Source organism: Delphinus delphis, chromosome 11, assembly GCF_949987515.2.
Source record: "Delphinus delphis chromosome 11, mDelDel1.2, whole genome shotgun sequence".
Lineage (NCBI taxonomy): Eukaryota > Metazoa > Chordata > Mammalia > Artiodactyla > Delphinidae > Delphinus > Delphinus delphis.
In genome coordinates, this window is record NC_082693.1 from 18,299,818 (window position 1) to 18,327,540 (window position 27,723).

Consider the following 27,723-nt stretch of genomic DNA (forward strand, 5'->3'; position numbering starts at 1 on the left):
AGAAGACTTGTGCTTAAAAGATGTATTTGCTCAGCTTTAGAGTTAAATAATCCTAGCTAGTCTTGCTTTTCTGAAATCCTGTTCAGGGTCTAGAAAAATTCCATTCTGCTTAACTCAAATGACATCAAACCATAGGACACAGATTAAATTTCTTAAAAATCTAAAAGAATGGTAATGCTCTGTATCCTCAAAATCACTATTTGTGTTTTGCATACAATAATTTCAAAGCATTTTTCTCTTTTATATAGCTGTCGGTACAAGCCCCAGGAAGAGGTTACTGGAAGTGACAATTTAAAATTTTCAAAAACATATCTGATATGTGCCAAGTAAGAATATTAATATAACTTCAGGTTTAAGGTATGTCATCAAAATAATAAGTGATTTGAGCAAGTTATTGGGCATCTAGTCAATGAGAGATGTGAGAACAGAGTCCATAGGAAAGTTCCTACCATACTTATCATGCTTATTTTAGGTTTAGAAAAATCATCAAAGCATTTTTAGTCCAAGGGCTTGAAATTACTAGGACTTCCATGCCTCTTCTCTTTTATAATCAAGACCCCGTGTTTTAAAGAAGTGAGCTGTCATTTTTTCTTGTTCACTTATATGGAACAAATAGCTACATAAAAGAAACCAAGGACCCAAAGAGAATAGTTGCCTTTTTTAAACTCTTAAGGTACTCTACACAATGTTTACAATTACATTTTAAAACAATACTTCTTTTATGAATAAGGAAATTACTCAAAATCCATAAAGAATTATTGCTAGTGACAAGAATTAACATCTTAAGCTAATGGCCACAATGATCAAATTGTAAAATTTGTTATCTGCATGGGTCAAAGAAAATAATAGCTGACTCAAAAGTGACTTAAGGATTCCCTCAAAGTGATACACCTTGGCCAAAGATGAATCAAGATTTGTTCTGTATACAAACGTAACTAAAATATATACTTAGTTTAATTATTTTTAATTAAGATTACTGCAAATATTTTAGAGCAACGTGCGTCAGTTCATACTTTCTTTGTCATTCTTCTTTCTGGATAGATTTGGCTTAAAAAATTATAAAAATCAATGTTAATAATCACAATGTAAGTAAATGAAACATCGAAAACAAACTTCTAAAGAACATACCAGGATTGTGGATACGATCCAAAAGCTTCACAGAGCGTGCACTAACAACTCCCCCGACATGCACGAGGAATCCAGGAGGAAACGCCGTCAAGGTAAAAAATGGAAATTCCTAGTAGAAAGAACGGGGGAAGAAAACAACTGACCATGTGTGAAGTACAAAAAATGTGCTTATTAAAAAGCTTGCCATAAGGAAATGAATTTACCCCTTACAAAAGGCTACCAATTATGCATTACAGATGCTTTGTAATTAAAAGTTTTCTTGGATGTTAGAGCTCTAAATCCATTTTCCCACATGTTATACAAAGTCCGAACACTCTTTTTATCAATTCTAAATGAGAAAAAAAACGTTCTCAGAGTTCCAAATTAAGATATTTGAACAGGGGGCTTCCGTGGTGGCCCAGTGGGTGGGACTCCTCGCTCTCACTGCTGAGAGCCCAGGTTCAATCCCTCGTCGGGGAACTAAGATCCCACAAGCCACACGGCATGGCCCAAAAAAAAAGGTATTTGAACACACTCTTCCTTCCTCGCAATCTCCTATTCTGATGCAAGGTGGCAATGAGACAGGAGGGCGGGGGGGGGGGGGGGGAATCTGCCTGCCCCACTACCCCACATCTACTTCTCAGTGGGCGTAGACTATCCCTCAACACACATACCCTATCCCGGGCTACCAGTAAAGACTGAAGGTCTGGGGCAGGAGATGGAAAAGAATGTGGGACTCAGGGAGGAGGAGACAGAGATGAGCAGATCAGGTTAAGAGCTACATAGAAAGATGAAGAGAAGAGCCAATGTCAAGTTCAGGTGGGCAGAGAATCATTGTGTGAGATAATTTTCTCTATTAATATGGGGGCAGCAGGAAAAAAATGTAAAAACATAAATGCGTATTAAGAAAGGGGAGAGGTATGCAGATGACAGTAAGGCGGGCAATAAAATTCTACAAGTTCTTTTAGGCTTTATTCTCCCCTTCTCTCTCAAGGATATCAAACTTGTCAATTTAGAGACAAAGAGAAGCATGCAAGAGAGAAATGGCAAAGCAGAGAAAGGAAATTCATTGAAACAACACCCAGAAAGAAAGGGGAGTTCCTGTGGTTGCCCAAATACAGAAGCCTCTCGCGTGGTACAAATTGGATGCAAGTATGGGAAACTTAACATCCAACCTGTCTAGCTGCAAGATTAATGTAGCTCACTTAACCAGAAGTCACTTACCAGTAGCCTCAGCTATTCAGAACATAACTGAGAACTGGAAAATAAGCAAAACAGGGCCCTCAACAGTCAAAAGAACTGTTAGTTCCAAGTACTAAACTTCAGGTACTTCATTCATAAGAGATCCCCACAGACCATATTCATATGATGATATATGGTAATTATAAATGTATAATGTTAGGAACATATTCTAAAATCTATTGGTATCTTTTTTTCTGGACCCACAGCAGATTAAATGCAGCAAATAAAAGCTGGGAGATAAAGAATATTACTAGAAGCAGGCACATTAAAAACAGCAAGATTACTGATTGTCTGCTTAAAGCATGGAGAATACGAACTGACCAAAGCATAATTCACACAGCATAGCAACTTGGAGCCATTTACCACAGAGGCAAACAGTCCTGCACACCTCAATAACTCATGAGATACAGTATTAAAAAATATGTGTGTGCATGTGTGTGTGTACATACACACACATACATATTTAGAAATAAATTCATTCGAATTTAAAAGTAATCTTTAACAAGGGCAAGAAAAACCTAGGCTATACAGAAAGGAGTAAAAAAAACAGGCAATGGAAGTGGACAGGTTTGGCCCAGCTGATAGGAAGAGGAAAAGGAAGAGAAGGGAGATGACGGGAGGAGAATTTTACTTAGAAGTATTATAAAATGGTTAGTCGAGATAGCTCCTTATTTCCATCTAAATTTTTTAAAATATAAGTTTTAAATGAGGAATGTACAGGTAAGCTTATGTTACTGGAAACTTTAGTATTTTACCTAATAAGTTAGATCTCTAAGGTTTTTCAATTTTAAGAATACGGAAGTTTTTAAATTTCCTCAAACTACTGTGGCCAAGTATAAAAAAACACTTTACACTTAATCTTGATAGCTAACATTTTAAATATTCTGGGTAAGAGACATTGAAAATGAAAATTTTGTAAGCTAAATGGAAAACAGTACTTCCACCAAAAATTGAGAAATAAATTAGGTAAATTCCATGCTGGAAACCATCTGCATATAAGATTTCAGATAAGTATGAAAAAAATGAACCTAAATGATTTCTCTATTCAGGATTCTTTGACTCTTCTCCCCAGATTTCAGAAGATGGGATAAAGGGACAGGAGGGAAAGCATCACTCTAGAGCCGGTCACAGCAGAAAATGTAGGGGAATGGCTGCCCAAAGAGGCGGAGACCCACGCTACCAACTTAAACTCTGTCCTAACTGTCCCCAGTTCATCCAGCACACTCCCTCAGTTTAACACACAAAATTTAACCTACAATTAAAATGACATCGTTAATCAACCCAAACTAGCATCTTCAGACAATTCTCTCAGAAGAGCTACTGCCAGTATCTCAGCTGGCTGTTAAATACTTATCCTCCCACTACCATCACCAATGACTACTATGGAGCACTTACAGCGTGCCAGTCCTACGCACAGTAGCTTAAAACTATGCTTCACAATCTTTCCCACACCCTGAGACAGAGGTACTATCATCTCCGTGTTTCAGGTCAAAAACTGAGATGAAGAGGGCTTAGGTTCTCTCTGAACCACAGACTTTATCACCTGGCTTCTTGCCATTTCTGGTTAAAACACTGAGTTAAAGAATTGATCTTAATCTCTAGTCCGTTACTATACCTGATGAATCTATAGGTTCTCTTTCACTGAAAAGGACAGCCTCCTTAAGATCAGCCCAAGCACACCCTGCTTTCAATGTCCAGATGGGAATGCCAGGGACTACAGAAGACATTTTCTCTGGAAAGCCCTTATATTAAAAATATCCTGGTGGTTAAGAATCCGCCTGCCAATGCAAGGGACACGGGTTCGAGCCCTGGTCCGGGAAGATCCCACATGCCACAGAGCAACTAAGCCCCTGTGCCACAACTACTGAGCCTGTGCTCTAGAGCCCGCGAGCCACAACTACTAAGCCTGCGTGCCACAACTACTGAAGCCCGCGCGCCTAGAGCCCGTGCTCCACAACAAGAGAAGCCACCACAATAAGAAGCCCACACACCGCAACCAAGAGTAGCCCCTCAGTCTCTTCAATAAGTGATGCTGGGAAAACCGGATACCTACATGCAAAAGAAGGAAATTAGAACATTCTCTAACACCATACACAAAAATAAACTCAAAATGGATTAAAGACCTAAATGTAAGGCTGGATACTATACAACTCTTAGAGGAAAACGTAGGCATAATACGCTATGACATAAATCACAGCAAGATCTTTTTCGATCCACCTCCTTGAGAAATGGAAATAAAAACAAAAATAAACAAATGGGACCTAATGAAACTTAAAAGCTTTTGCAGAGCAAAGGAAACCATAAACAAAACGAAAAGACAGCCCTCAGAATGGGAGAAAATATTTGCAAATGAAGCAACCGACAAGGGATTAACCTCCAAAATATACAAACAGCTCATGCAGCTCAATATTAAAAAAACAAAAACAAAAAACCCAATGAAAAAATGGGTGGAAGATCTAAATAGACATTTCTCCAAAGAAGACATACAGATGGTTAAAAAGCACATGAAAAGATGCTCAACATCACTAGTTATTAGAGAAATGCAAATCAAAACTATAATGAGGTGTCACCTCACACAGGTCAGAATGACCATCATCAAAAAATCTACAAACAATAAATGCTGGAGAAGGTGTGGGGAAAAGGGAACCCTCTTGCACTGTTGGTGGGAATGCAAACTGATACAGCTACTATGGAGAATAGTATGGAGGTTCCTTAAAAAACTAAATATAGAAGTACCATATGATCCAGCAATCCCACTCCTGGGCATATACCCAGAGAAAACCATAATTCGAAAAGCTACATGCAACCCAGTGGTAATTGCAGTGGTATTTACAATAGCCAAGACATGGAAGCGACCTAAATGTCCATTGATAGAGGAATGGATAAAGAAGATGTGGTATATATATACAATGAAATATTACTCCACCATAGAAAAGAACAAAATAATGCCATTTGCAGCAACATGGATGGACCTAGAGATTGTTATACCGGGTGAAGTAAGTCAGACAGAGAAAGGCAAATATCATATGATATTGCTTATACATGGAATCTAAAAAAAGGCTACAAATGATCTTATCTACAAAACCGAAATAGAGTTACAGATGTATAAAATAAACTTATGGTTTACCGGGCGGTAAGGGAGGGGGGAGGTTTAAATTGGGAGATTGGGATTGACAGATACACACTACTGTATATAAATTAGATAACTAATAAGGACCTACTGTATAGCACAGGGAACTCTACTCAATACTCTGTAATGGCTTATATGGGAAAAGAATCTAAGAGTGGATATAGGTATATGGATAACTGATTCAATTTGCTGTACAGCAGAAACTAATACAACGTTGTAAATCAATTATACAACAATAAATATTTTTTAAAAAAAAAGAGTAGCCCCTGCTCACTGCAACTAGAGAAAGCCCATGTGCAGCAACGAAGACCCAACACAGCCATAAATAAATAAATACATACATACATACATACATACATTTTAAAAAAAATCTTGCCCTGTGGAGCCTAGATAAGACTTCATATGTTGATACTTTGACATAAGCCAAGTACATGCAGCATAAATCATTTAACAGCATGTGCTCAAAGACAGGCTAGTTGAAAATTCTGAGAACAAAATGGATTTTTTTTTTTAAGATTTAAATAGGATTTTTCTTAGAAGATATTTAAGCAATTTTTTTTGAAATCAGAGATTCTTTTTATTATCTCAAGACACCAGAGTAAACTTTCTAGATATAAAACTCCATGCCAGGTTCCTACTATGATTTATTATATAATTTTATCCCCACTTCTAAAATGATAATTTGTCAAAAGACTTTGCTTTATATCTAAGTTTCCCAAAGTTAAAGAAAGTTTCTTTCTTTAAATGGAAGACTCCATGGTAAAATATATTTGGGAAATACTAGGTTAAACTAAGTCAATTAGGTTTCTTTATTGAAGAAGAATATACATCCCGGAATCTAAAAAGTAACTTCATTTTTCTTACAAGTGAAAAAAAATCATATTGAAAAAATAAATCTATTTGCTTTACAGCAAACAGTTCATAGGCAGAACCTAAATCTAAATAAAAGTTTTATCTCTATTTCTCATCTTCCAGTAATCTGATACCTGTTACCAAGATCTTGTCAACTTATTTTTTAATGCTTTTGTGAGAGAAAAAAAATAATAACACTTTTATTTTTGAGAACTGCTACTTGAATAACTCATAAAATAAAAAAATGATGGACAAATAAAGCTTCTCTTTTCCATAAGAAAAAAAAGCCATATAGTTTATTAAAGGTAGCAAGGGGTAGAAATGAGTATTTTAAAATGAATATATAAAATGGTAAGTAGATCATGTGTTCAATTTGATCGAGTGTTCAACTTGGCAGAGTTAAGGCATATCTGTACACATACAGGGAGAATTCTTCATACTTCTGTACATATTTTTCCCATACTAATGGCAACCACAGGTAAATGGGAAAGCCAAACAAGATAATGCTTTTTCTATTATTACGTACGCAGGGTAGAGAGGGAGGCTCACAAATTCAAGTAACTGCCACTGCAAGGTTCGGTAATGTAAATATATTGCCAATTGAGGCTTTATAAAGTTGTAAATGAAAACTGTAGCTCTCCATACCTTTGCTGTTAATGCCACGAGGATTATCTAGTAATGTATGCCCAATATGTTAATGTGTCCAAAATTTTAAGAATTTTTGAAAGCATATTTGAAAACATAAATATTATCCAAACTAAATCCAAAACAATTTTCATTGATTAGTATTTTTTTTTGTTTTAAAGCTAGGTGCTCTTCAAACTTCTTAGTACAGAGAGTAAAGTCATGGGCTTAACATACAAGCAAAATCTCATTATAGCAAACGTCAAGGCAACTCAAGTTTTTCTGTTCCTGTGAATTCTAGAATGGTAATTAGATTACAGGAAATATTGCTAGTGTACAGGACTCGAGAGAGTGTAAAACTGGGAGTAGGGAGGCGGTAAGAGCTCTCTGGCCTAAAAACTGTAAGTGACACACACCTTTATTTGACCTTCTTCCCCATGTTGTTAGTCTATGTTTGGTTTCAATGCACAGTCTGAATGTTTAGGTGGGCTACTTGATGGCCTGGTTGGTATGCCTGCCAGATGTGAGAGTAGCTGAAAGGCAACTGCTGCCTGACAGAGCATAAGGCAAAGAACTAGGTATTGCTAAAGTCCCATCGCTCTGTTTGTTCAGCTCTGTTCTCTGGAGCCTCGTCTAAAAGGCAAACAGTGCGTACACAGATACTTTCAGCACTAGGAAAGAAAGTCTAAAAAAATTACTTATTGTACTGTTTATAATAATAGGATCTGAAAAACACTCTTCAACCTCTAGAAAAGAAATACCTTTGGTTTATAAAATACACCCTTTTACAGCCATTCACTATGTTTCTTTTATTTTAATTTAATGCTAGTATAAAATGGAACATGTAAAAGAAAATTCTGTAAACGCTTATAACTTCCAAATCAGACATAATGAAAGCTATGGAACTGTGCCTTAAAATAACTGACATGACATATAAAATCATGCACTGTATTAGTTAAGTGGAAAAAAAAAATGAGCCTCATAGTGCTATTAAATTAAAAAAAGAAAACTTTGCATTATGAAAAGAAAAAAAGCTGGCAACATTTGTTAACAGCTTAAATAAAATTTAAATGATCAAGATTCAAACTACAAAAGCTACCGATACATGAAATAGGTTCTCACACAGGTTCAGAAACATACCCGCCTCCTACAGAACCTATGAGGTGATCCTCCCTTAGCAATGACGTTTATACAAAAAAATAAAAAGAGAAAATCATCCCAAAACTTTAACTATTCATTGTTCCATACAACATATTTAATAAAACAAATTTATAGTAATTAAAAGTGATGCATTCACATACTGAACAACCACATTATCTATGTTAATCTGTAGAAATATGGAATCTGCATTTCTTAACCCCAAGGACATTGGCCAGTGATAAAAATCATCTCAGAAAATAAATATATTAATATACTAAAGAATTATTTTTAATATAACATCAATAAAATTTTTTCTAGAAAATTATCTATTTTCTTTTACATACTATAACTTTAATGTAAAATCAGAAATGATTTCATCATTCAATGGATATTTCCAAATAGATTATTTCTAATATAATATTGGAAGACAAAACAAAAATATTTATAGAATTATTCCAAATTAAAAGTAATTATTCATAAATGAATTACTCTGATACCTTAAATATATTTTGGATTGAAATTACAGTATTATAGATACATGACCAAAACTAGTTTATAAAAATAAGTTTATAAAATAAACTTATTATAAAATTATAAAAATAAGTTATAAGTACATGGAAGCATGATAATAAAATCATATTAACAGTGTAAGAATAAAGAATGTTGAGTGACTCTTACCCTCTGTTCCAATGCTGACTGAGTCTGTTGTCTTAATAGAGCTTTAAAGGGCCCCCCTTCTTTTCCAGCACTACCACTTCCCATTCCTACAGAACATCAGTACATAAATAACAACCAAAAAACAACTAGAGAAACAGACAGTTTAATTGCATTCACCTTCATAAATATCATGAGTCAAAATCTGTTAAAAAGAAAGTATAAAGTATAAAGAAAGTTTAAAGTATTTGTGATGGCAACTAAGCACATATTTTACTTTTTTTATTCACAAAGTTTTCTTTAGAAGCAAGATGCCAAAGTCCTACTGATCACAGCAAGCTTTGGACTTAATTTGTTCTAAAAATCATTTATAAAATTATATTAAGGTGATAAATTTTTATATAATATTCAATTTTAAAAGTTGAATCTTCTAATAAAAAATAATCAATATAATACCAATTATTTATACCATGCTAACAATTTAAGAGTACTAAAAGAAATAAGAGAAAATTAAATGTTTCTTTAAAAGTAAATATATAGAGAGAAAAAGCACTAATTGGGCTTATCTAAAATATTCTAAAATTCTCTAAAGAGCATGAATAATTTCAGGCAATTCTGAAATATAGTCACATCTATTTTCTGATAATTTCCCATTCCTAAACATAACATTCATGACAAAACAGTATTAATAGTCATATCATAGTTTTCAACACTCGTTTGCAAAAATTAACGTAAAGAGTTTTTTTAAAAAACCAGAGGCATATAATAGACACCTCACAAATGTACACAGTCATGGATGAAAGAATTACATTTCCCAAGCTCTTAGATGTATTTTTTTAAAGGCTTAATTTTAAATTTCTTTCCCTATCTTAGTTTATTCTTTTGATAATACTAATAGACCAATTATGGTCAAAGAATTATAGAAAGCAGGGGACAGGTGAGAAGCCAGTACTCTACAAACTAGAGTTTATAGTTTAGTCCCACCTTTTAAAACTGAAGATACATGCAGGCAGATTTACTATGTACGATGACTTAAAAAAGGAACTAATTTACTTTTACATTTTTAGCTGTTCTTGGATAAGGAAACAAAAGTTAGCATGTGTATAGTCCCATTCTGTTCTTTAAAAATAAAAAAGAAATGTATTTTTCTTGTAGTAACCTAAATGTAATTTTTAGAGACTATACAATACTAAACACAGAAATGAAACTAAGATTTTTATATGAAGCATATTGAAAACCATAAAATAAAACGTAATTTTGTAGAGATAAATGAAATATCAGAAAATAGAGCAGAATAACTTGAAAATTAATGCAATGGACAGAAAAAAAATGGATAATGAAAGAATATCACCAAAATGAGACTTAAACTGATTCAAACAGAATAATTTACTAATGTAACTATATGGTTTAGCAACATGATGGTATAGGTCCAACATGAATGGAGTTGGTGTGAAGGGAAAGAAAGTAAAGCATCTAAAACAGAAACTCTGGTAATGAGAATCTAAAAATTATTGGAAATATGCAGATCTACGTGTCCTTAGACATATAATTTTTAATACATAAAATTCTTTTAGCAGAATATTCATAATTATCCATCAAGTAATCCTCAATCATGTCCTCATAATAATTCTAACCATTAAACTGTCTGCCAATAAGAAAAATAAGAGTACATGCTGTGTAAAATACCCAATACTTCTATATGGTATGAAATAATTAATTTTTTTCAAAGATGATTTAAAATAAAGGGATTAAAAAGCTGACATAATATGATCCTACCAGAAGCAGCCAGGAACAGCTCTTCACTGAAAGAAACACTTTTCCTCAGAACTGGGCTGACAAGGCTAGAAGGATGAGGGGGAAGGCTAGATTCCGAGAGGAGAAGACAGGACTTTTTAAGATGAAGGGAACCACAAGAGAGAGAGGGGGAGCTGGGACACAGGTAAATCCTAGCCCCCTGTGGGTAAGGTGCTGTGGAGGAAAGTAGCAGAGAAAAGTTGCAGATTCAGAAGATGACCAGAAAATGCAGGATAAGGAAAGCAATGATGAAGCAAAACGTAACAGTAGAAATGAACTGTAAAATGCATACACAAATCAAGTAAGCATATGAAGTCATCAGCAAGATCATCTATTCAACATAATGTAAATAAAAGGCAGAGTCTAAAATTCAACAAAACCTTTACAAACTCTGCACTCATTAAAAAATTTTAAATCACTAACATAGGATTTTATGCCATTCTAATTACTTTTAGCTGACTTTCCTGCCATTTTTTGCTTAAGGCTGTGTAAAGCTAAAATGTACCACATTTTTTAAAGCCAGAAATTTGTTGTCTCAAATATAAAAACTTATTCAAAGTGGTAAAAGTATAGTTCTTCAAATGTTATTAACTAAAACATACCACTTATGAGTATTTTAATTGAATACCCATTCAAAAAAAATCAACACTTGCTACCACATTAGGCAGATAGTCGCCATTAAGTTTAAATAAATAATATATTAACTTCTTTCTGTCCATCTTTGAGATGTACATTAATGATTTTCTTTTTCCTCTAAAATTTTAAATATGCAAATCCTATCACAGTACTGTTTATATTTACAAAGATTTGAGTACCTAAGAGCCAAAGAAATACCCTCTGGATCACAAAAAACATACATGGCAAAAAGCCTGACCAAAAAAAGTAAAAACTGGCTTGAGTCAGGTGTCACATCAATATCCTAACACTAGAATTCTAAAATTCCACTCCTACTCGTTGAATACTTGAAAAAAAAATGAAAATAAAACCTTGTAAAATGTCAAAAATTAGACTCTATAAAAATATTTAAATCAATATGAAATTTTTTAAAAACCCATCTGAAGACCCATCTGAAGGTGGGTGATAGCTTTAACTACAAACAGAAAAACAACTTTCTCAGTCTAAGTTTTATTAACTTTATTCTATTTTTTTGGCTCTCCAATTTACCTATAATAAATCAATCATAAACAACTAATCTATCATGAAATACATGCTGAACTACAGCTCTAGGAACTTCAGAACATTCATAATTTTGCCACTTTAAATCTCCATGAGAAATAGCAATGCTCCTCAGGAGTATTCGAAGATATTTTTGGGACCCATGATAAGGCCAAACAACTAAAAATTGTTAATATCCTATAAATATGCGATTGAGGTATTGAATAGTTATAGTAAAACAAAATGATTAATTTAGCGACAGCTTATAAATGTAGAAATACATGAGAATAATAGCTCTTTTGTAAGTTAATTTTTAAAAACTAAAAATTTGGAGCTAGAAAATAAAATGCAAAAAAGTTTTCATTGATAGTACAATTGATTGCCTACTAGAAAGCTAAGGGAAGAGAAGTCTCTTTCAGTTAATTTATTACTTCACAATCTTCTTTAGACTTGGCTTTTCTGGTGAATGAAAAAAAAGAAACAGAAAGACCAAGGAAATACTTTCAAAAATGTGTCTGTAGTATGGCAAAAAAAAGGAAGGTAAGAAATACTGAAAAGTGACCTGGAATACACAAATAAACAACCAGTGGACAAAGCCTCAAAAATATGTTTAAGAAAACTTACTCTTCAAATGCTATCCTAGGTCTTAATTGTTTTCATTGTTATGAATTTCAAGGCCAGAACCTCAGCCTTTATTTAAAAACAAAACAAAACAAAAAACCCACTTCACTACAATTTCAATGGTTCAGTTTTTATGACACAAATATGGTGAAGATGCCATATTCCAAAGCATCCATTACTATCAAATATCACATTATTTTAAGTTGTTATTTATAATTATACATGTAAAAATAAAGCAGTTATTTTCAAAGAATTAGGTGTTAATAATTATCTTCTTTACATTTTGTGACTACATTTATAAAAATAGATATTATGTCTATAGGATTTTTAAAAATGCCCTTTCTTTACTTTGGAAGTAGTGCTGGTTCTTTTCATTGTTTTCGTAAAATCTGGGGTCATTTTCTAAATCTCTTGTCTAACACAAAAATAAAGTTATTAAAGATGATAAATTAAAAATAATGCAAATAAACTAGGCAAAATGTTTTCATCAATCTGGCAAGGAAACTCCCAGACAAAAATGCTATTTGCAAAAATTGCAAACTATTAACTTTTAAATGTTTTATTTATTTTTTATTTTTCTTAAGAAGAATAATTCAATGACTTAAATAAGCTAATTCTATTTTAAGGAGTAAGAAGTTAATTTGATTTTTTTAATCAGTTTTTATCATAAAACATATTCACAAAAACTCAGAGATTAACAAAATACAAATAGGAGAGGGAAAAATTATAAATTTCATACCCTGGCAAATATGCAAGAATAAGTAAAGCAAAAATGCTATTTTCTAACCTAGAGAGTAAGACTAGCAAAACCAAATATTTTAAATAATAAGCTAGTAAATAGATACATGTACTCCAAAATAACCAAATCAGTTGTAAGATTTTTTCTTAATAAAATCTTAGAATTAAATTCCAAAATAGAAACAATGAATTCAAAAATGCTTATACTGCATGAGGAATTGGATTGCAAGCTACTAGTGTTACTTTCTATCCAAATGCTTTACGATGTTATTCCTCTTAATTTGAGCATGAAATGGAAAATGACTACATGCAAAAATAAATTCTGGCCTTCTTATCTACACTATGATTAAATCAACAAAATGTCGCTCTCTGAGCAAGATAACTTCTGAACTACACAAAATTTTCACATTTTAATTGTAGTAACTGAAAATGATCAGTATTCACATTATCTTTTAACTTAAATGCCAAAAACAGGAAGAAAGGCTTGGATGGAAAGCTAATAAGGAACATAAACATATTTGGAAAAAAAAGAGAAAAAGTGAGTGGAAGTGCCTTACCAGTTTTGGGTGTCAAACTCAAATCTGTATCAGAAGAAGAGGACTGTCGACTGTAGGACTTGGAAGGTGAAAAGGAATAAGTTTGGTTTTTCAGAGGGGTTGAGGGTCCTGATGAGTGAGTATTGGGATTGGGATCTTCATTGAAGGGAATCCTGCCAGAAGAAGGTGGAGAAATATTAAGTAATCATGTGCCAAAGGACTTGACGGAGGCAGCATGATCTAAACACCAGGGAAGTATTGGGGCAGGGCCAGCAGTCATTTCTTAAGTGTGGAGCTGGGTATGAGGCCAAAGACATCCAATTGCTGTTTAACCATTCATCATTCTCCAGATAAGTAATTATCTGCCTTGAAACAGTTAATAAGCCAAGTAAAAAAGCAAAACAGCATGAAATGGCAGACTAAGGGGGTAAAAAAACATTAAAAGAAGAAATAAACAAAAAGAATAAATACATGAATAAAAATATTTTCAAACAAACAATGCTTTTTTAAGTTACGAAAGAAAAAATGATGACTGCAAATGGTGTGTGTAAATATTCACAATATTTTTTATATTTGCACACACAGATATCTTGAAAAGAAAAACATGTTTCCTTATCCTATAGCATCAAGAGTGCCACAGCTAAAAACACAGCAGAGTGGAAAATGAATATAGGCTACACAGAAACATTGCATTTTATGCAGAAGAGTCGCTTACCTGTTTTCCAACAGCTCTCTTCCACAGAATGAAACAGACCCTACTGTTACAAGTTTTGTATATAAAGAAAATAAGCAAATCAGAAGCTTTGGCAGCTATGTCACTTAGAGTCCAATCATCAATTTTATTTCTAACCAAATGCAGAAATAATGGCAAAAATACATACTGGAGGATTCTCCTAAAAACTCACAGTATACATATACAAGATAGGGTTCTTAGAGGATCTATGGAAGAGACTTTGGAAGCTGGAAGAACACTTTCACTTCCATGTAGTTAGAGCCTCTGCGGCGGCTAAATACAGGATTTCTTCAGTGCCACTGGACTACGAGTGAGAAAAGGAGGAAGCAAAGACTTGTGGTACCTGCCTACGCTACCTGCCTGCCTGCCCTCTGCAGCCACTCTGCCCGTGGCCTGCTTCCCCAGCTCTGGAGTCTGAGCAGTCTCGTACCAGTATAGATGAGAGTGGGAACAGACACAGAGAAGTTCTGAGTAAGTCGTGAGCCAGTAGCAGTATGAATTGGGCTGTTGTGAGTCGAGCGGCATCCATGGCTTGGAGGATGAACCAGCGGAGACCTGAGGGAATTTGTGGTCAAAGTGGAAGAAAAGAAAACAATACATACAAGAGATAGCAAAGTTATGTTAAAATAATTTCAAAGGAGCTTGTAGTTAGGGGACAGGAATTATTTTTTAATCCCTAGCATGCACAAAACAAGTTGAGATAAAAAAGAAGAGCTAAATATTAATTTGTTAAGAAATAGTTACAAAGAATCAGATTAATAAATTAGGAATGTGAATAAGAAAAATAGCAAGCAGAACTGCCAGTGGAATTAAATAAGAAAAAGATTAAAATTTGGATTTTCAGTTACTTTAAAATGTTTGCTATTATTTTGATCACCACAGAGCTTACTAAACAATATTTCAGGAAGAAAACACACATAAAAATGAAAAGCCAAATATGATGTTCTTACACTACTTTGAAACTGAGATATGAATAACTGCTGATATATTTTTCTACAAAGGAAGTTTAACTAACAGAACTGTTTCTGTCTAGCATATCAAGACAGAGTTATATAAGAAGATGAAAATGACAGCATAAAGAGAAATGAGTGAATTGAATTAATATAAATAGATCCAATTATTCCATATTTCAGCACCCCAAGTATATAGCTTAAAACCAGGTTACACTGGGAACAAAACAAAGCATAGGGACACCGCTTTAAAAAAAAAAAATTTATTAAGCAATATAATGACTTTTGTGTAGCTTTCAAACAGAATAGCTTATTAAACTTAAACAGAATTTAGTTAAACTACATTCTAAATTGAAATTGTGTAAGATATCAACTAACATCCTGCAATAGATCACATCTATGCACATGTAAAGGATACTTAGACCAGATACACTTAGACCAGAAACATACATCTATGGCACTTAAATTTTCACAAAGAAATTTAGCCGAAAGAGCATAGTTATAGTGGATGGGGAAAAAAAGGTATATTATATAATTAAGAATCCTAGACTTCATATTAGCAACTATTTCATTGTGCAATGCCTTCCCTTATGCACAATGAGGGGAAATGAATTAAGTCACTACACTCTGAAAAACTACCATACTCCCACTTTTTAGAATTCAAATTAAAAGTAATCGAGAGCCCAACTTTTCCTGGCCTTTTTTCCTTTTCCGCTGTCCTGTGAACATTCCCAATAATCACAATTTATCAAGATCCAAACATGAGTTTTCGTTAACTGGCAATAATGGTCTTTTAAAGACCATCTACTTTCTGAAAATATCACTGCTTTTACTATAGGACAAATGTTTCTGCTTTTGTTGCTAATTTAATTTTTTAAAGTGTTTAACTGGTAAAAATCAAATATCTCACTGGTGACTAATTTCTACACAAGCAACTGGGTGAGGTTTTATTTTTGTTTTTTCTTTCTCTGTTGAAGTAAGTGGCTAGTGGAGTTAAAAAGTCTAAGAATTGGTGCCGTACAGAGGAGAAACTATGACTAATGTCTCCTAGAAAGTACTTTTTTTTTAAATTAGAGAATCAATAAACCATATTTAAATGCACTTTCTACCATCAAGATAGTTCAGCTAGGAAACACCAAAGAGCTTTATACTCCATAATACACTAAATATCTAAAAGGAAAACACAAACTGATGGAGCAGAACACACCATTAATAAAAGTAAAATAAAATGAACATCATTAAGTGTTCAAATTATGACATCAAATTAAAATCCAAGTACAATGGAGAGAGCATCACCATAATGTATTCTTTGAGTCCTAATTCTTATCAATCTCCTTGCATGAAAGGTTGCCTTACAAGAATACCCTAGTGGTATTTCTAACATTAAATCTATTCAGGCAGGAACATAATCCAAACTACCTTATCAAATCCCTGTCTAGAATCAACAATGTTAAAATTAAAAACCAAAATAATTATAATCAGGTGACTCATAAAACAATTTTAAACTAGTGCCCAAACTGATTCATTAACAAAAATACAAAGAAGCTGGTTGAAATAAAGCAGCCTGAGGTTTTGTTTTTGTTTTTTTAAATAACATGACTTATGCAGTAATATGCCATTAGGAAATCTTAATGAAGCCACTTAAATTCTTCATGGAGTGAATAGCTGACAATTTAAGGCAAATGGCTACAACAAAATTAGAAAAAGAAAACTTAGACAAGCTCAGATTTACATTAATGTTCGCCTTCCTGAATGAAGGCGAAATGTATTCCCCTACCATCCATATGTCACTTTAAGGCACCAACAGGTACTGCAGCTTTCTTTCCACTAAGTAATTCAGTGAAAAGAGGAAAACTTCAGACATCACAATTGCAAAGGCCAGGCCCCTTCAGGCAGTACAGATAAAGCTGGAGGGTGGCAGAAGGAAGAGGGACCCAGCTCTTTACTTAAATTTGCTACGGAAAGAGAAAAAAACCCTAAATCCCTCAAAAAGTTATACCTGCAATCTGACTTTACCTGTAGCAGAAGGCAGTTCATATCTTTTTTAAGACAGATTTTAAATGGAAGATAAAGCAAATTCACTCAATAAATCATTTAAAACATTTCACTTATCAATATATTTCCAAATAAAATTAGAAAATATATGTAATACTGTGCTCCCTCTTGTGACTAAAATTTAACCCAAATAACTAAAGGCCAGCAGAAAGGAACAATTAAACAAGAAAAAGTTGATAAAGAATCTCACTTTTACATAGACTGTTTGAAAAAAAAAATTGTGATTGCTTTCTAGGCAACCTCTCTTGACTACTGCTGAACTGGGAAACATTTTGGGTTTTCTGACTACAGAAGAACTCTGACCTCCTGATGATAAAAGACAGAGGTCGGCACACTATATACAGTACAGGCCAAAATCCATCCTGCCATCTGATTCGAAAATAATTAAGTTTTATTGGAACAAAGACACACTCATTTATTTGCATACTATTGACGGCTGCTTTCATGCAACATCTGCAGAGTTGAGTCCTTGCTATTTCCATTCCGGTAATTTACCAAAGAAGTTTGTTGACCCTTGATCTAGAAGAATCTCTAGAGCAATGGTTCTCAATGGAAGTACCATTGGCATTTAGTATGGAACAAGTCTTTGTTGTACAGAGTTGTCCCTAGCTGTGTGGGACAGTCAGCATTTCTGGTCCCCAATAGAATCATCCTGCTCATCCCAAGCATTACGACAGAAAATTTTCATTTCAAGCATTCTTTGTTGATAGCACCACCAACACCATGTTGAGAATCTCTGCCTTAGGCACAAACGATGACACATTAGCCAAATGGAGCCAAAAGAAATGTTCTGTTGGATCACAAATACTTTTTTTAAAAAATGTAAGAGTTTAAATTCCTTTAGATCAAGATTGGCAAACTCCTTTTTTTTTTTTTGGGGTAAACAAACATAAAAACTGTATGGCCAGTGCTTGAAATATTAACTATCTGGCCTTTTACAGAAAAAGTCTGCCAACATCTGCTTTATGCAGTCCCCAGTATTCTCCATTATACCCAATTATTTTATTTATATAAACTACTTGGCCTCTGTAGACACTGGAGTTTGAGACCCCTGCACAGGTCAATCTTTCCTGCTTTCTATACTATGTTGCTAATGATAGGCATAATTGGATTATCAGATATAGGGTATTAAGCATTCCCCAGACAACAAGTAAAATTCTTCAGAATGCATAAGCTTTAGATATACAGTGTCTAAAGATGTGGAACAAGTTTAATTTTATATTACTTAATTTGAATTTCATGACAGTATAAATAAAATATTAGGAATATCTAAATAGTTTTAAGCTTCAAATTTTGATAGTCATCTCTGATAAGAAAACTGCTGCAGGAAAAAATGTATGTTGAACAACTCTACTAAAATGTTTCAAATCAGGGCTTCCCTGGTGGCACAGTGGTTGAGAGTCTGCCTGCCGATGCAGGGGACACAGGTTCGTGCCCTGGTCTGGGAAGATCCCACATGCCGCAGAGCGGCTGGGCCCATAAGCCATGGCCGCTGAGCCTGCGCGTCCGGAGCCTGTGCTCCACAGCGGGAGAGGCCACAACAGTGAGAGGCCCGCGTACCACAAAAAAAAAAAAAAAAAAAAAAAAATTTTTCAAATCAAATGAAAATATGTAGACAAAAGATAAAAAGCTCCATAAGAACAATTCATCGATTCATACTTACTCCTTCATTTCTTTGGATGGGGAATTACATGCAGGAAGGAATGCTGCTGGGCTACTTAATTTATCCAGTGTACACGCTGTTCCTATGGCTCGTACCACTAACCCAGATTCGCCTTCCAGATCAAAGCACTGTAAGTACCCAACAACTGCATTTCCTCTCATTTCAAGTACTTTCAAGCCAATCTTCCTCTGCAGTTCACCTACGAAAAAAGGAAGAAAACACAGTCGGCCTCTTATCTGCATGTTGCATAATACAAAGCTGGACATGGTGGTAATAGGAAAGAGTCCAGAAAATCATAGATTATTTAATATATTAAGTGTAACATTATGTTAAATATAACATTTGTATGTATTTATAAATATTAAATATAATTAACATGTTAATATAAGTATAAATATATTTCTATTTTCTATTTAAATACATAAATTTATTATAAACATTTGTACTTATTAAATATAACGTATTTATTATGTGATATATCTGTGTGAGTGTGTGTGTGTGTATGTATGTATGCGTGAGTGTATATATACACTCACACATATGTACATAATAAATACAAACTTTAGATGGAAATAAGTTCTTCAAAGGAAAATAAAGAAAAGTAATGGGGTAAGAGTGGCGGGGGAGTAGGGGTAAAAGGAGGTACAAGTTGTCAGAAAAGGACTATGAAAAGGCAACATTTAAACGAAACACCTTAGAGAGATTACCTAAGCTCTGACAACAAATAAACACTCCAAGGAGGAAAACTAGAACTCAGTTTCCTACTCCTTGTTCAGGGCATTTTCTACCATGCCACTTCATAAGCCCAATTTCCTTTTACTACCTAGTTAAGAAGTAACTATAAGCTTCTGATTCAGATTTTGTCTTGTTATAAGATGGCAATGCACATGTGTTCAGGAGGACGGGGCCAGGGATAGGGAATCAGTCAGTTAACAATTCATAGTCTTCATTGTAAAGTTTTAGTAGCATGTCAAAAGGAAGTGAAGAATTTTGGAGGATTAAGTCAATCAGCCATGAAGTTTTTTTTTTTTTTTTTTTTAAATACCTGACATTAAAGAAATGAGTCTCTGTCTGGCCTCGTTTGATGCCCTTGGTGTGCGAATTCGATCAATCCATTGATATTCTGGGTCTTCGTTGACCACAAGTTCTTCTACAAATCCATGAATTATTACAGCTCTATAGCACTTTGGAATAGATGTCGCTGTTAAAAAAAATTATCTATTATGCTTCTCTTTATCACAAGGCTAAATTTAACTTTTTAAAAATGTACAACTAAGTTCTTACCTTTTGGATACATAGTACAAGAACATCTTTTACTGTGATAACCTCAATGCAATCATAATAATACTTTCAATCAAACAGTCTTCTAAGTTCCATTTTATTCTTAGAAATAATCATTTTCCTTCATGAGGCCTCTTGCCTTTCTCAAGTAAGCACAGTAAGATATAAACTGTATTTTTATAATTTAGAAAATAGCTACAGACCATCTTAAATAGCATTCAATACGAAGTGTAAAAAAGTCAAAATTAAAGTGAGCTAGCTGATATTATATAAAAAATCAGAAAGCAGATAATGAATACCAAAACACTCTAATCATTGGAAGCCCTTTGAAAAAGTTCTGCACACCACATACTGCAGCCTTAAAAATCAAGCCATTACCTTTCTGACATAATCTGAGAAGTCATACAGGCCTGTAGTTTCTAATAATCCATGGTTATAAGGCCAATTGGTTCAGTAGTCACTATACTACTTAATAGACTCATTCAATACATAGAACAACAAACGTCACAGGATTTATTAAAAAGGGGAGAATGTGAGAACATCTATACCAAACTATATGCATGCCTTGAAACTAACTCCACTACATAGGAGTTTTCAACCCTATTAGTCCAGGCTGGCTATGAATTGCCCAGATCTGTTTAATTGTGACCCATATTTCATGGCATCCGCAGGGCTCCATACCTGTAGATGCTTATGTCACCATGGATAGTACCACAGTGCCGCCTCTAGTGCTCCACTCCTATCTTTCAGCATCCTATACCAGCATAAAATGCCACTGGCTTTTTCTTTTTTTGACAGTTATTCAAAGCTTAATTATAGTCAGATCTTTTACACATTTGACAAAAGTAATTTGTTCTAACTTTTGAAAGAACTGTAATGGGCAATAAAATATTAACCTTTATAAAGTAAGACAAATACATGAAAATTATTTTAACCTTTGTTGACCTACTGGTACAAGAGTAAAATCTACGTTAGATGATTAGCTTGCAATCTTCTCTATAAATTAGCGTCCAGTAATTATGCTTTTTAAATAATTCTGCTTTTTAAAGCCATTTGAGACTTCTGCAAGATATACACGTCCATCCACCACAAATGGCTCCACGTCTGTATGGCCTGGTTTTGAAGAGCCCATTTGAATTAAGTCTGAATATGCCACACGTGTAGCCTCATCAAATTTGTTTCCCAAATGTAGACATTAATGGGATTTGTTTTCATTGGCTGAGAAAGTGTGACAAGTCCTCTCCCCCTATGTTGTCGCTAACCTCTGACAACCCGCTGACATCAAAGTAGCATAGGCTACTGTTCAGATACAGCGTATCATCTGTTTCATATCACAATGTTTTATATTATGCAGACACATACCTAGTTTAACAATGCAGTGATTTTCTTTCAACACGTGGCCTGAATGAATTGTGGACTCTTTCTGTATAGGTCCGTTTGGGTTTATTCCCTTAATTGTTGGCTTTTGAGTTAGGACTGTAGCAAATGCACAGCTCACCTACAAATGCACACTTCGCATTCCCATATCTGATTTCTCTAAGGATGAATTAAATTGCTGCATTGCAGGAAAAAACATTCCACCTTTATTTTCAATCTTGTTTCCAGTCATTCTTAAGTATTTCAGAGCTGTAATCTTATGTAGTGCTTTAACAATTAATTCTCCACCTCAGACTCAATATCACTAAACATAAGGTTTATGTAAATACTGTCTCATTAATATATGGATTCTTCTTTAAAAATTCTGAAAAAGATCCAAAAATCTTCACCTGTTACCCTTTCTACTGGAGTTAAGTGACTGTAACCAGCAATGATTAATGTGATTCCTTCTAATCACACTCTTGTGGGCAGAGGCTGGCACAGAGACTAGAGAAGGGAGGATGTGGGGAACAGCCAGAGGCAGCCTCCCTGTGGGCCACAGTGTCACTGTCATGATGACCGCATGCACACACATGCCCCACTGGATTTTTCTAAAAAAACTTTCTATGAACTTGTGAAAAATTAGATATCATTTACTTTAAAATCAGATAAACAGTTCCCAGAGCTACAGTAATTACTTCTGAAAAATTCACAATTTTCTCTCTGGCATTAAGACCAAGGTATAATACGTTTTCCATTAGACTTCTGAAACATTAATTTGATTTCTCATATTTAACAATTATTAAATTTCCTGTCAAATGAGTAATAAAATATATTTACTTACTGCAAAAGAATTTGATTCCACATGACGACTGCCTAAATCGATTTAAATCATTGAAGAGGTCTACTTTGACAACTACATTGATTTCCCCACGGATACCTATAATTTCAAAAGGAAAAACAAGTTTCTACCTTAAGAAAATAAAGTATAATTAAATAATCAGGCAAATAATGATTTAAAAATAATGTATCAATCATAACAGCAATGCTAACTTTGTTTCCTAATTATTTTCATTCTATAGATGCTCTAATTTATTTAAGTAAATCCTGTTCTCCAATTTATTTTACCATTTTAAACATCAATGAATAATATAGAATATGAATGTTACAATACACATAAATCTCATCAAACATCTTATCTTCTTATAATAAACTACTATCAATGTAATTGCCAGGTCAAAAATGTAAAATAGACAGAAAAATGCAAGACTGTAGGCAGAAGCATCTGCCAGTTCCTTATGCCCATAATGGTCCCTCTGCCATTTTAAAGAGATGACATATTTTTAGGCTAGTGGTTCTCAGACTTTTTGATTGCAGGACCCTTCTACAATCTCAAAAATTACTGAAGATCTCAAAGAATCTTTGTCTATGCAGGTCAAAACCTTCAGTATTTACCATATTATAAATTTAAATTGAGAATTTAGACAAATATTTACTTATTACTTCATTTAAAGTAGCAGTAAATCGATTTATGTCAAAATAAACACTTTTATAAAAATAACTATTCTGAAAAACAAAAGAAATTTTAGTGATAAGAGTGGCATTACATTACATTTTTGCCAATCTCTATAGTGTGTAGCTTAATGAAATAGTTAGATTCTAATTTCTGCTCTACATTCAATGTGTGGTAACATCATACATCATAAAACCTCTGAAAACTCCATTGTACAACTTGTAAGAAAGTGAGACTAAAAATGGCAAATGTCATATAAGTATTATCCTGAAAACAGTTCTCATCTCACTTCACAGAGCCTGTGAAAGTATCTCATGGACCCACAGATGTCCCAAGACCATACTTTGAGAACTTTGCTTTAGGCAACAAAAAGCCTTTGAAGAATTTTTTTCCTTTCAAGAATTTTTAAGTAGAAAAGTTTCAAGATTATTCATTTTAAAATGTGTTTTAGAAACAGAGTAGCAATATTAGATGATTTTCACATGATACATTTGCTTACTATATTGTACAAATTTAGCAGGCATTATTTCAAATTATGGTCAGAAAAGTTACAATTCTACCAACAATACAGACTACCACATGTCTATTAAAAGAGAAGACATCTTTTGAAGATATGTATTTTAAAAATACCAGGCACAACACAAAAGTCTTTAAGGATAAATTAAAAGACTGTGACTTATTTTCTTAAAATGTATTGCTTACCATGAATGGTATCATAAATTGGAAACCATCCTGAGATGACTGTTGCAGCCTCACTGTAGAGTAAAGGATCAATGTCAATGTACACTTTACCAATGGCATCATTTGCACTATATGTATCATGGTCAAGAACTGTGATCTGGAGAGGTTCATCTTGTAAATCTTCATCATCCACCTAAAAAAGTATATCTTAAAAATTAAATCTTATAATTTAAAAATCTTCATTACCATAAATGTATACATATACCAAATGTAAAAGATTACTTATTTCCAGGAAAAGAAATCTTATAGATTTATCTCTAAGCAAAGGTAGAGAGATTAGTCATTAGGGAAATGCAAATCAAAACCAATTAGATAACACCTCACATCTACATTCTTTGTATTAAACTGGTCATCAAGTCTGGTGAAGTCAACCTCCGAAACCTAAATACCTTCTTCAGGTGGTTTAAATATGAGACAGTTCAAACTAAAAGAATGCAGATGGTCCTTAGCCATAGGAAAGCAAACTCACCTCATTCATAATAAAAATACACATTAAAATTATACTGTGAATACCACTTCAGACCTACTAGGATGGCTTACATTTTAAAAATAAAATAAAATAAAATAACAAGTATTGACAAGGATATGGAAAAACCAAAACTCTCACACATGCTGGTAGGAATGTAAGATGATGCAACCACTGTGGAAAAGTTTGGCAGTTCCTTAAAAAGCTTAACACAGAAATTACCGCGTGACTCAGCCATTCCACTTCTAGGTATAGACCCAAAAGAACTGAAGACAGGAAGTCAAACAGATACTGGTACACCAAAGTTCACTGCAGCATTATTCACCATAGCCAAAAGGCAGAAACAAACCCAAGTGTGCATCAACAGATAGAGGATAAACAAAATATGGCATATTCATACAATGGACTATTATTCAGCCATAAAAAGGAATGAAATTCTGATACATGCTACACAACACGGATGAACCTTGAAAACATTATGCTAAGTGAAAGACGCCATACACAAGAGGACAAATACTTATGATTCTACTTATATGAAATGCTTATATAGGCAAATTCAGAGTCAGAAAGTAGATTAGAGGTTACGAGGGGCTGGAGAGAGGAGGGCATGGGGAGTCATTGCTGAATGCGTATTTTCTCTTTGGAGTGATGAAAAAATTTTGGAAATAGTGGTGATGGTTGCACAACATTGTATGTATGTGAATGCAATTAATGCTACTGTACTGTACACTTAAAAATGGCTAAAATGGCAATATTTATGATACGTATTTTTATCACAATTCAAAAAGATGTTTAATGTGTACATTATTCTTAAGTGATTTTTGGTATACGCTAAAATCCAGAGAAAATTACTATATAATAATATAATACCTTTTTAATCTGGGTTCTCCTATTCATATATGATATTTTCTGAACTGTAACATAATTTTTTGAAAACTCAATATTCTTAGGAAATATTTTTATGGTGTAGGAAAACTACTATACCTGAAATAAAACGTAGTCCAATCATTCCTGCGAAAAAAGGGTCACCGCAAAAATGCTGACATTTAAAAACTTACCTCAAATTTAAACCATTCTGAGTTCCACTGAGGGTTGAGGGACTTGAGATACACATCTGTTTTAAAGGTGGTATTACCAAATTTTACCTAAAAACAAGTAAGAACAGTTCAAATAAAAATATTAAAAATGTGAATAAAATTAAAATTTAACATCAGCTAAACAATAGGAGGATTAACCATGAAGGGGATAAAAGACAACTATCCCCTGAGACAAAAGGCAAGAAAGTATGGATGGGTCCAGGCAAGTTTATAGACTACACCTGGAACACGGGATCACCCACTGTTCTGCCTGACTAGCTCTACAGGGAAATTAAAATCAGACCATTATGTCAGTGTGGAGAAAGTAATCACATGGTCTTCACTAAACAGGAGCTCAGACAAAAGGGGAAAGTCTTAAGGGTGGAGGACCAGCAAAATACAATCAGAAGGTAGAAAGGACAACTGACTCTTACCATCTCATCAAGGGAATCCAGAACTACAGCCCATTATTATAAGAACTTAGTAACATATCCTCATATTTTCTCACTTCCTCAGTATTTGTTACTTTTTAAATCCTTACCTGTGCATACACAGTGATCAGCAATAAACTATGGTCATTAAGGGTTTTATGTTTCTATCTTCAGGGACAATAAAAGGGGTTGGAATGGGGAGACTACCCTGTTTCATAGCCAGTCTTGGCAGATACTAAATCAAAATGCAAAAGTAAATAAGAAGAAAAGGAAGAAGGCAGAAAGGAGGCTAAATCCCTGGGACTTGCTTCTAAGAAAGAATGGAGATTGTGAAACCTCAGGCTGGACTTGAGAAGCGGTCAGGAAGCTTAAGAGCAAAACAGTTAAGAAACTACTTCCTAGATTGTTTCACCTTTCCTAAACTTGATCTCTCTAAGCTCTTCCCTAATTCTATCAGTTATCACCATTAAGTATCTTTTCTAACCTCAAAATTCATTAAAGGTTTATCCCGATACCCAGTAAAGAGTTTTGCATGTTGTAGATACTTAGGAAATGCTGGTTTAATCAGATAATCTATGAAATCTCCTTTCCTTCTTGACCTACAACCCTACTATTGGTATTATAATACTTGTAGATATTAATGTTTAATCAGTCCAGAAAATGTTCTAAAAGCAAAATACCCAAACCTATAGTTATTATCTTCCATACATTTTTCTAGTTATTTTATCATGCAATTTGAATTATCAAGGAATGATACCAACCATTTGGTACCTAGGCAGTTTGGTCAGAGGGTTGAAAAGGTTTAAGAAATTACCTAAAAATAATGAGTTCTTGCATGGTAAGGAATATGATAAAGTCAAAGATAAATAAGAAAGTGAGAAAAAGGATTTGCCAAATATGTCACAAACAGCTAATTTCTTCAATTTCTAACAAGTTCCTACAAAGCAATAAGAAAAAGATCAACAAACCAACCAAAAAAAGGAAATTCAAAGAAATGGAAATATAGATGTCTTTTAAGTATATCAAGAGCTGAAAACCTCATTCATACTAAGAGAAATCAAACTAAACCGACATTTTTACTACCCAGGTTGGCAAAGATCAAAAAGTTTGAAAACACAGTGTGAATGAGGCACTCTCATACTCTGTTGCTGTGAATGCAAATTAGAACAATCTTCACAAAGTGCAGTCTGACAACACTTATCAAAATTTTAAATGCCTGTACCCTTTAAATTCATACATAGGTGCACAATGACATATATAAGCAGCATTATAGTAGCAAAAGATTGGAAATAACCTAGAAGTCCATCAATCAGGAACTGGCTAAATTAAGAATGGGAAAGCCACACAATGCAGTGCTATACAGAAGACAGAAGCAGTTCTCCGTGCACTAGTATGGAACAATGTCCAAGATACATCCCTCTACTGCAGAGCAGTGTGTACGGCATTCTTTGTGGAGGAAAAAAAATGGCAAAATGTTATAAGGCATATGATATGTGCCTATATATGCACAGATTGTTTCTGGAAGGATATACAACAAATGTTAACAGTGGCCACTAAACGAAACAAGACAGATCGGTTAAAGGAAAGGCCATGAGAGGCTGACTCATTCTGTACATTTTGGATTTTGAGCCACGCACATATATTACCTATTTTTTAAATGGATTATTTAAAATTCAAAAACATCAAAAATTAAAATAAAATTCAAATGGCAAAAACTGTTTTGATTCAGTTATAAAATTCTGGATTCACTGCAGGGAATTTCTCCTGAAGTACTTTCACATATGGCCCCTTCCCAAAAGATATACAAAAACCTAGTGACAACAAGAAAATGACTAAATAAATCACATGCTCCCTACTAAAGAATG

At 33.8% G+C, this 27,723-nt stretch overlaps 1 protein-coding gene and 1 pseudogene across 9 annotated transcripts in view; both read right to left on the bottom strand.

Annotated features, from left to right (window-relative positions):
* The window catches only part of C2CD5 (C2 calcium dependent domain containing 5), an 81,776-nt gene that overhangs the window by 46,189 nt on the left and 7,864 nt on the right, over positions 1-27,723 (bottom strand). For 6 of the 9 annotated variants that reach the window (XR_009521163.1, XM_060024428.1, XM_060024430.1 and 3 more), the window contains exons 3-10: positions 25,410-25,496; positions 23,847-24,018; positions 22,476-22,571; positions 20,040-20,195; positions 18,995-19,193; positions 13,615-13,766; positions 8,774-8,859; positions 1,129-1,237 (exon numbers count right to left, since the gene is read on the bottom strand). Coding sequence is in view for 8 of the 9 variants with exons in the window: in XM_060024428.1 (XP_059880411.1) it covers positions 1,129-1,237; positions 8,774-8,859; positions 13,615-13,766; positions 18,995-19,193; positions 20,040-20,195; positions 22,476-22,571; positions 23,847-24,018; positions 25,410-25,496 (1,057 nt within the window). In the remaining variant the exon portion in view is untranslated. Of the gene's footprint in view, positions 1-1,128; positions 1,238-8,773; positions 8,860-10,525; positions 10,718-13,614; positions 13,767-14,756; positions 15,057-18,994; positions 19,194-20,039; positions 20,196-22,475; positions 22,572-23,846; positions 24,019-25,409; positions 25,497-27,723 lie in introns of those variants that run through there. The other 3 variants (XM_060024431.1, XM_060024432.1, XM_060024433.1) reach the window with 3 other exon arrangements.
* On the bottom strand, positions 21,279-22,405 carry LOC132434195 (leucine-rich repeat-containing protein 34-like; annotated as a pseudogene).